The sequence below is a fragment of the Carettochelys insculpta genome, chromosome 7 (genome assembly GCF_033958435.1).
Source record: "Carettochelys insculpta isolate YL-2023 chromosome 7, ASM3395843v1, whole genome shotgun sequence".
In the NCBI taxonomy this organism is placed as follows: domain Eukaryota; kingdom Metazoa; phylum Chordata; order Testudines; family Carettochelyidae; genus Carettochelys; species Carettochelys insculpta.
In genome coordinates, this window is record NC_134143.1 from 8,860,873 (window position 1) to 8,871,615 (window position 10,743).

A 10,743-nucleotide genomic window follows, 5' to 3' on the forward strand; every position below is an offset into this window, starting at 1 on the left:
GCTTTCTGCGTGGTATTCCCATCCCTGTGAATGGGGCATGCAGTTGTGTGTGTGTGGGCATCGGCATGTGTGAGTGTGTTAGTTAAGGAGGGGGCTAATTACCCTTTGCATCAGTGGATCTTGGTCAGGTTCATGGCAGGGATCACGGAAATCAGCTGGCCCCCAACCTGGGGCCACGCAGAACCCCCGTTTCTTGCCCTGTGGCTCATTGCCTTGGAGGTGTGCCTCAACAATTCATTTGGCACTGAGGCTTTTCCCCCCAAGTGGCTGTTTGGAAACTTGGTTTGGTTTGTCTGCTTAGTGCTCCTGCCAGCACTCTGCACACGTGATGGGGCAAACACCACGGTGCCGACAGTGAATCATTACCCTTTGGTGAGTGCTGTTTGGAGGCCCCAGTGAAATGCACTGGTCTCAAGTCAGCTCCCAACGGGCAATTATCCAGGCCACAGCAACCAGCACCACACCACCTGCTGACTGACAGCCCCCCAGCAAGGAGACCAAGGAGGGCATGAGCCAGGGAGACTCACCCCCTTCTGATTCCCAGAGGGGGACCTGCTGGCTTAGGAGTGAAGAAAAGTGGGGAAACTTGTATTTATGCAGCTTGTGCCTTACCTGGTCAGTGGATAAACAGGAGACTGCAGTCTTCAGACTACCGTTTCTGATGCCATCCATTAGAACACCGTTGTGTGCTCCCCACCCCGGTATAAATGCTGGCAGCCTCACGGCAAAGGCTTGTCATTCAGAGACTCACGGCATACGTCAGTGTGACTGCAGGCAAGTCATTTCATTGCTCTGTGCTTTAGCTTCCACCCTGTGCCACGGGGGCTGCATTTCCCTACATCACAGGGGCGTTATGAGCAGTGATCCCTGTAAGCTGAGCACTTGGGCAGCTGCCCAGGTGTTGTCCAGCTGATTAGCAGAGCGCGTACAGCCAGAAGTATGTGTTTCTATTGGTGGTGCACAGCCACATGTCTTGGTGCACGTAACATTTGTTCTGCCCATGGATGTTAAAAATTAGAGGGAAGCCTAGTTATGAGGATAGTTCATTAATGTTCACTGTGATGTACAGCCAGGGGGCTAGACTGGCGACTTGAGAGGCAGTGTCCAATACAGGAGACACGTATTACCAAACACTTGCTACATCTCTTCCTTCCTTCCTTCCACGCTAGATTGCGTTCAGATACTCTGTGGTGATCGTGCAAGGGCACCTGGCAGCTGAAGGGGTGCTGCTCTTTGGCAAAGAGCACTTCTACATCTGCGAGCACTTCGTCCTCTCCCAGTCTGAAGAGGTTTACTGCACCAAACACTGCTTGCCCAGGTGAGTCCTCCTTCCTTTCCTGCAGGCAGACTTGGCCATGCTCCACAGTGAGATGCCCGGCCTTTGGGAACTCCTTGACTTTTGAGAGCAGCACAGCACTCATTACCCCGCTGAGCTTTCCTTCTGGCTGCAAGGTTTTCAGCTTCCAGGCATGAGTGAGGGGCAAATGGCCCCTGGGGCTGGAGGTCTGGTCAGTGTGGAGAAACACCGCAAGGAGGGACGCTGCTCCAGATGGGGCCTGAGGGAGGTGTTCTGGGGCTGCTTCCTCTATTTGATTTATCTGCAGTGGCTCATGAGAGCCCACTTTCTCATGTCGGGTCCCAGCTGGAACCCAGAAGAAGCAAAGCAGCTGCCAACCACGGGGCTGGGTGAGAAAAACTTGTGAAGCTTGAAGGCCCAGCTTGAGCTTTGACTTGAAGGTTCATGGGGCAGGGGGATGGTTCTAATTTCATCCAGATCACTCCCACCATTCTTAATAATCGCACCTCCATTCATGTGCTGAAGGTGAGACTGGCCTGTGACAAAGAGGACAACTGGCAGGCATGTGGTGATGGATGTGGCCCAGGGTTGCAACAGACTGACCCATCACAGCCAGGACCCTTCGGAAAGACAGACATCTTCCCATGTGCCTAACCCACAAGGCAGAGGCTTTCTGTGTACAGTAAAAGCTTTGTTATCCAGCACTTTAATATCAGGAAAACTTGGTTAACTGGCATCTGCCACAGGCGGCAAAACAATTCCCCCATCAGTTAATCAAAAAGATTCTGATAGTTACCCGGCATGATTCTCCAGCATTTGAAGAAGTTGTGTTTGTCTGATGCCCCTGGGGCAGTAGAGGAGCAGTAAATTACAGTCCCGTATCCTGCGTCAAAAGGTGCTGTGTTAAGTAAGGTTATTTCATTCCTTAAATATTTTTGCATTTGGTGAAAAAGCTTGAGTAACCGGCACATTGGATTAACCAGAAATCCCCATTTCCCATGCATGCTGGTTAACAAAGCTTGTACTATAATACAGTGCAGAAAGTGTTAACTCCAGAGTACACCCCCATTGCATCAAACCCCCATACTCCATCTGGACCCAGGGAAAGGAAGAATGGATGGGGAAAAAGAGAATCCTAAAAGTAGGGACTTTGGAGTCCTGCAAACAGCTACAAGTAAGTTCTGATGGGAACTACTTACAGGCCACACTCTGCACTCCACCCTCAAGCTTGGGGTGCCATGCAAAGTCACTCTCGCTTATTTCAGATGCCTCAACAGGCCAGAAAGCCAAGGATAGTGTATCAGGTACCAGGATTACATAGGTCAGGATTGTGAATCCTTGTGCCTGTAGAGTAGGCCTTACCCATGTCATGAGTAGTATCACTGCAATCACTAGCATTACTTGACAATAAGGTACTTATTGCTCAGTGTAGGACTATCCCAGACTGATCTGATGGGCCCTGGACTTCTACCTTCAGCTGTATTGATCTTTATCTGCTGATCAATAACAAGCATTTTCCAAACGTCGTTTAGAGCAAGGAGTACTTAGCAACCACATTTGTTTTACTGCACATGGTTATTATTTATATTACCGTGTCACCCAAAATGCGCTAAGCATATAGCAAGAGTGCAGAAGACACATTACAGATGGAAATTATTCTCTTCTTCTGGTGTCTTTCAGTGCACTTGCTATTTCCTTCTTCATCTCTCCCATCTTTTATTCATATGGCACTTCCTTTAGAAAAGGCCTTTGCTTCATTGGTTGATAAACTCCTGTTTGTTTCTCCAAGGCCAAAGAGATCATAATTAAAACTTGGCTCACTCACATTGTTTTAGGACTCTTGTTTTGCTGAAAATGACCACTTTTGGAAAGGCATTTGTAGGCTGGCTTTCTGCTCATTCTCTCTGGGTGCAGAGTGGTGCATGTGTACTCACAGCCCACTGGGAAGAGAGGAGCTCTTTGCTTTTACTCATTGACTCAGCATTGCTGGTCGCTGAATTACATACAGTTCCTCCTGGATCAAATGTTAGTGATCAGATGAGTTCGTGTGATTAGATGAATCAAATAGTAATCAGATCTGCTTCTGGGAAAAGGCCCCCTCATCTTTCACTGGATTTCTTTCAAAGGGCTTGATCATTTTGGACCCTGTAGTGTGTTAAGACACTTTCAAGTCACTGGGACTATCTGAAAAGTACAGGACTACCACATGGGGTAAAGAGATTGTAAGCGCTGCCTTTTGTGATCAACACCACCCCCTAGCCATGCCACTACTTCACCCAGACCTCCATCTCTTCCTGTCTCAACAACTGCAGGCCCTTCTTCTCTGGCCCCCTGGCTGGCATCACTACCTCTCGGCCTCCAGTGTGGCCATTGCTGGCCACCCCCTCTTCCTAAGAAGTGCAATCAGCTCAAATGCACCTTCTTTCTCCATTAGCTCCCTCTTTGTTTCAGGATCCAGAAATGAAATTGTCTTGAGGGTGTTCAAAACCTTCTATACTGTTGGAGACAGACATCCTGGGATACAAGGCTCTGTTAGAAATGAACCTAAAGCTGTTTGTACATTGATGGAAGGTGTTCCTAGATGATGTGGAGTCTGCGTATATGGTCCATCCCCCACATCCAGGAGGTCTGTAGCGAAGGCCTTGCTTGATTTGTCCATCTCACACACATTTCCATTTCTGCCTCTTGCAGCATCACCGATCCGTTTATCTTCAGCTTGTGCCACAAAGACCCGGGAATGGGAGAGCAGACCTGCTCCCAGTATGCCTACAGGGACATTAAGGAGATACATCTGATGCGCTTCCTTCTACAGGTAAGTGTCCACATGCCATGTTTGGGCAAGAGCTGCCAGAAAAGTAGTAAAATATGACCAGGAACTAGAGATGACCCATGCCTGCTGATAGTGGGGGACCAAGTAAGGGCAGATGGCTTCCGTAGTGTAACTGAGCATGCTCAATACAAGACAGGCAGCAAATCTGAGGGGCCATGTGACTTTCCCCCTCCACCCTGTGCTCTTCCCCACTTATTGCCTCTGCCAGGGACCACTTGAATTGTCACCCCTCAGCATTGGATTTTCTCCTTCTTCATGGCATTGCTCTCATCCCCATCTCTGTTTCGCTAGCAGTGGGTGTTAGAATCACCTGTCCCTGCCAGCCCTATTACCAAGGTATCCGACTTATCTGGTACTACCCGGGAAGAAGATGTGGAGATGTGCTCCTTATAATTCAGGCCAGCAGCTTTAAATCAGTCCTGATTGAAGTTTCTGAAGAAGAGGACCCATTTTCAAGAGCCAGTTACCTGAGCCCGTAGGAGAGCTGAGCAAATACTGAATTTCGCCATCTGGGGGACAACCTCCAACTATGGAGAAAATTAATTTGGTTTTTGCGTGTGTGTCAAAATGAAAAAAATGAGAGAAAAGCAGAGTAGACTGAATCATTTTTCGACCTGAAAATCTTTTTCCTGCGTTTCATTTAGGCAGAGATTGTTTTGCAGGTGTTTTTCACCTATTCTTTTCATGAGCCGCACTTCTTAGCAGAACCACCTTCCCGTTTCAAAATATCAAAATGTTTTGTTTTGAAATCCTTGATTTTTCTTTTTCAGACAAAAGTATGAACCACAGTCAACCCAAGCACAGAAATGCTTTTACTGTTCCGTCCCCCACAAGTGCAAATTTGGTTAAATTTATTAATCACCCTTCCCACCCTCACCCCCAAAATATCGCTGGCTCCAGTCATTAGGGCTGCAATTCCATCTCCTTTAGAAGCAACACATCAAAGTTGCCCATTCAGGTCAGTCTGTCTTGGCCTTGGCCTTGGCCTTGCAATGAGGATCCCACCAGAAGATCTTTGATCTGCCGTACAGCAGGAGGTGAAAGTAAGCCAGTAAGTCCAGGTGTGCTGTTCTGGCTAGAAAGCGGCTGGCAAAGACCGATGTGCTGTGCCAGTTATTTATAGCTGGGACAGTGTGTTGGAAATGCACCATATTGCCCCCAACAATCCCCTGGGGCTGCCTCTCCTCCAGCACCCTCTGCAAAGCTGCAGCCCCACACGAGAACAGGGCTGCAGGGTGGGGCTGGGCACGGAACAGCAGCCAGAGGGGTTGGTGTTCTGCTCTTTTCCTCAGTGCCCCTCCCAGTGGAGAAAGAAGAACCCCCAACTGCTCGTATGCCCCAGGGCTGCTGCTGTATAGGTGGAGATGGAGGACAGGCAGCTTCATGGAGGGGCAGGGCAGGGGCGTGTGCTCCTTGCCCTGCTGGCAGAGCAACTAGCCCATCCAGCTGTTGTACCGCTCCCAGCCCTCCCGGGTAACGTGGGATGGGGAGAGAAGGGGAAGAGTATGAGGGGTAGGACTGGGATGGGATGGAGCCATGTGCACGGGGGTGGGGTCACATGGCTTCCCCTTCACGATGTGCCCCTCCCCCCACACTGGGAAAACGATTTCCCTTTTACCCTTGCCAAGAGCATTTGGGATCTGTGGGAGGTGAGGGGAGCAAACTGTACGAGCTGTTTGTTACATTCATGGCTTTCTTATTGCCTCCTGTCAGCTCGTAGGGGCAGAGGCCTGTCTGTTCTGGGTGCAATGTGCGGGTGGGTGCGACTGCAGTAGAGAAACCAATGAGTAGTAATGCTTTTACTAGAGCAACTGGGAAAAGAAATTGAGTCGGCCCAGCATAAATAACAGATTTATAAACAAATTGTCAACATCATGGCAGGGAGGAAGACAGCAACTTTAATCGTTTAAAACTTCACCAAAGAACGGCACAAAATCCACCTAGCTGGCAGGAGGCAGCTTTGGGCTTGACTGGAAGGTTAAGAAGGGAGACCTGGTTTAAGTAGCAATGGGGCACAGAGGTTTGCTTCTTGAACCCTTTCCAGGCCTTTGGAGCATGCATATTGTAAATATTGGCCCTCGTCATTTCACACTCGTTACAAAATCAGGCCCTTAGTGTTGAAAACCCTGTCCATGTGTGTAAACAGTTTGTTCCTCTCAGCAATGCTCAGCCCTTGCTCCACAGGTCTTCATGCAAATGGTTTTCCTTTGCAGGAGATCGCCTTGGAAATATTCTTCAAAAACGGCTACTCCAAATTTCTTGTCTTCCACAACAGTGACAGGAATAAAGTCTTTAAGAGGTAATTATGGCTTCAGTCTGGCAGAGCAGCTGGTATGGTATTACGGTTATTCCCTCTTCCCCTTCCATCCACCTGCCTCCTGGACAGCAATCCCATGGGTTTCACCCAAAAATGGCAGCTGCTTGGTCTTTGGAACGTTCCACTTCAACAAGAAAAGTGTAATTTCTCCCAGCCAATGTCATTTTCCTCTTGCTGGGCTGTAAGTTTTTTGGAGCGCCTCTTATTATTTTTTTTCTCTTGTATTATTGCAAGTGGTGTTAGGTACATAAGCTGGTTTTGGTTCTCTAGCTTTTACTTTAAAACTTTGGCCTAAATAGAGCTGACATGACTTTTTTAACAGTGGTGTTTTTGTCTAGTAGCGGAGGCTTTTCTTCACTAGCTGCCTTGTCCTGGTGGCGTTCCCCCTCGCTGAAACCATGGCATGAAGTGGATGATTTGCACATTGCTTTCTGTCAGCTACTTAACTTTAACCATGATGGCTTGGCAAAACTGCAATTCTGGTAATAGCATTGGGTATAATTTGGCTGTTCTTACCCAGGCAAAATACTCATGATGCAGAAATTCCCAGGTGAATTCCTGTGGCCTAAATTGACCGTTATGATAGTTTAATCTAGCCTATGATAATGATTCCTCCTGACACTGAAATCTATGGATAGGTCCCAACTGCCTAAATTACAACTGCAAATTTTGAACCAGTCTTCCTGTCTACGTCTACCTTGCTGTTTCAGTGAGAGAGGGAGACCCTCCTGAAAATGCTGCACAATATAGCCATTGTCAATCGACCAGCACCCAGATTCTACCCCAGAAGCAGCTGCATTTTTAGTGATGGATGAAGTGCTTCTTGTCTTTGTCAACTGAATAGCTGTTCAAGACCCTGAGTCAGATAGTCATGTAAACGGAAATCCATCCCTATCCAGAACAACATGTAAGCACCTACTTAACTGCAAACAGATGTCCCATTTCCCCAAGTGCTGTTCTGAATATTGGGGCCCCCTTTTTAAAGTGTGTTGGTGTCCTTCAGGATTAAACCTCAGTGACAATTATAGGTAACCATTTTAAAGACTATGTTGATTTCTTTTCTCTGCTCTGTTTAGATTTTGTTCTTTGCAACCTGTTTTGAAGGCAAAAGGAATAACTGATGAGTCCCTGAATATAAGGTAATAGCCAGAATTGTTCCCAATATTTGCTTGCAATATATTTCATTTTAGAAATAAGTTGCACTTTAACAAAGGACTCTTAAAGACTGACATTTTATGTTCCCTGTAAAACCTATTTTGAGTGCTCAAAGGCATCCCAAAATCACCCCGAAATCGATCAGCTGTAAAGTATCTTCATTACAAAGGCATGCAGGATGCATTAAGTTGCTGTTATCCACACTTAATTAATAATGATTAGCTTCCTAATCTGACTTTATTCTTTGGATGGCTAGTGTGGAGAAGAATAGGGAACAGACGGTCAACAACATGAGGTTAGAAAGCTAATCCATAAGGCTACTGCATAATGGCCTCTTCAGTGAGCGGTTTGAGCAGACGGTGACAGATGTGCGTAGAGCACACTGATGTTGTAGAAGCAACTCTACTGGCCGCACTGTGGAGATCCCAGTGTGCTGTCCCTCACCAAACGGGTTTCCAACCACTGAGGATGTGACAGGGTCAATATTCTGTGCTGATCCCAGATATACTGAACTCTGTCCTATCCGGCATTCTATCATCCAGAACTCTCAAATAAATGGCAGGTCAACCAGAAGTAAATTTGAGTTACATGTTCCATAAGCACAGTACAGTGAAAGGAAATGCAGATAAACACAGCAAATACAGTATAAGTTGACAGTGTACAGTGCTGCCCTTGTGGGTAACTACAGTACTCTGTATACATATTTGTCTGTTTCTTGGCATCTTATCTGGTTTTTCTTTCGTGCTGTGCATTGCTAGGTGTGCCTCTCTATTATCCAGTATATTTGAACATCCGGCAACCTCCAGGTCCTGGGATGGGCAGATATGAAAGAGTTTACTGTACCTGCACCCCCAGAAATTCTCGAGCTGCCCAAGAGAAACAGCCTTAGGGGTTTACTTGACTTCTTCAGTATCTCTGGGTGACTCCTGCATAGGTTGGCAGCTGCCCTTGGTTTGGAGAAACACCCAAATGTGTGGATGCTTCTCTTACCCCATCGGATTGTTTGGGCTGGAAATCTCTCAGGCAGGGCCACTCCCATGACTTCCTGTTTGCCCTCAGCGCAGGCACTAATGCAGGTTGCTGGGCCCAAGGCCACGTAGTGCTTTGTGGGAACAGGAAGGGGACTGGAGCCTGGAACACATCTTTTGAGTTGGGAGTGCCCAGCTAGTTAATAGCATTGAGCTGTAAGGCTACGTCTACACTTGCCCAAATCTTCGAAATGGCCATGCCACTTTGAAAGTTCTGCGGCTCGCTGCCGCACGGCTCATCCAAACGGGGCTCCTTTTCGAAAGGACCCCGGGAACTTTGAAATCCCCTTATTCCTATCAGCTGACCCAGAGACCCACGTGACTCTGATAGGAATAAGGGGATTTCGAAGTTCCTGGGGTCCTTTCGAAAAGGAGCCCCGTTTGGATGAGCCATGTGGTGGTGAGCAGTGCCGCGGCCGCCGGCACGCTAATGAGGCACTGAATGTGTATTTCAGCGCCTCATTAGTAATCTTCGAAATGCATGGCCTTTCGAAGATCTGAGCTCGTGTGGACACGGCCTAAATGATCACCGCAGGGCACGACAATTTACATCCCACTGGGATGAATGAGGCAAGTCATGCCTCTCTGAGTGGTCATCCCTGGTCCTTGTCAGGCCTTCCTAGATGTCTGTGCGTTGGTCAGCCTCAGATCACAGCTTTTAGGCTTACTCTGATTTTTTTTAGACATGGAACTGAGTCTCCGAAGGAACAAGGCTGCTTGAGAGAAGTCCCACAAGCCCTGGCCCAGGCTGAGCCCCACTGGGGCTCATGTGGGTCTCTGAGAAAATCAAAGAAGATCCTAGAGCTAGTGTGAGCAGCATGTTCCTCTGTGTACTTACTGGGCCACTGACCTCTCTAGAGACAGCAAAACAGTACCATAGGCATAGGTTTATGCTATGTTTACCCAGCACCCATTGGTCAGTATTTTTCCTACTCCTCCTGGACCATGTCTTCATGCTCCTTGGGCCGGAGTTGGGCTCACAGACATGTGACAGAGGTATCACTGGTGTTATGTCAGATCTTTGGGGTTTAAGAAGCCCGATGCTGCCTGTTTTGAATCCCAGTAGCACACTGGAAGACAGAGGATTTGCAATCCCATTGGATCTGCCTGGAATGTTATGTTAACCCCTTGAGGGGAGAGGGCGGCTGCTACCTTGTCCTCTCTGAAGTAGAAGCTTGAGGAAGGCTGGCGTAGCTCTCACTGGGCCATGTTTTAGCATCAGCTGAGACACACCAGACTCCACATGCTTAAGTGGAGGATTAGAGAAAACATTCTCGGCCCTGGAAACTCCTCTCAGGAGTAGCTCCCTATATAATCTCCTGTTGTACTCTGGGAACTGGAGGACCAAGAGCGCCATACGTTCATTGTGTCTTCATCCAGGCTGCTTTCATTCCGGCATCACAGGACCGGATCCCTCATGGGGAGCACAAAGTGCCCCCCGGCCCAGGGGATGGGCATGCTGCTTCCCCAGCACCTTCACCCCTTGCTGTCCCGCCCAGCTGGGAATCAGGACCAGACTCTCCTGCCCCACCCCTGCATGCTAGTGTAAGGTTCGCTCGTTGGACAGCAGTGTCACCTGCTGTTTATGCAGCCCTCTCCACCTGTAAGTCTTGCAGGATTGATAAATGATTCCACCGTGTGACACCATGTTGAGAAAGGAAGGATAATTTACATTGGGGAAACTGAGGCACAAAGGTACAGTTTCCCATAGCATATTAAATTAGCAAAAAGCAGGGACTAGAATGCAGGAGTCTCTACTTCCTGTCAAATACTCTAAACCACGAGGCAACGCTTCCAGAATGTACTCCCTCCGGAATGGGCTGTTACTAGACGACAGAGCAGCTGCTCTCCTCCCCGTGCACATCATTTTATTCTTTGTTTAAATATCTGCAAGTCTCGGCCACCTCTCAGCAGCGTTCCCTGTACGCTGGGCACTTTTGCGGCTGTGCAGAAGAAATTCAAATGCTGCCCAGCTGATTAGCAAAATGCACGTGTGACTGTTGGTGTATGTTCGCACATGCCTCGGCACACATAAAATATATTCTGCACGTAGGCGGAAAAAAATCGCACCTGGCGAGGAAAGATTAGAGCCTTCCAGACGGTGCTGTGGCCACAG

General features: G+C 48.1%; 1 protein-coding gene across 1 annotated transcript in view; it reads left to right on the forward strand.

Annotated features, from left to right (window-relative positions):
* Window positions 1-10,743, forward strand: part of WDFY4 (WDFY family member 4) — a 217,747-nt gene that overhangs the window by 142,341 nt on the left and 64,663 nt on the right. The window contains exons 43-46 of the mRNA XM_074999912.1: window positions 1,170-1,318; window positions 3,989-4,109; window positions 6,341-6,426; window positions 7,521-7,583. Of these exons, the coding sequence (XP_074856013.1) occupies window positions 1,170-1,318; window positions 3,989-4,109; window positions 6,341-6,426; window positions 7,521-7,583 (419 nt within the window). The remainder of the gene's footprint in view (window positions 1-1,169; window positions 1,319-3,988; window positions 4,110-6,340; window positions 6,427-7,520; window positions 7,584-10,743) is intronic.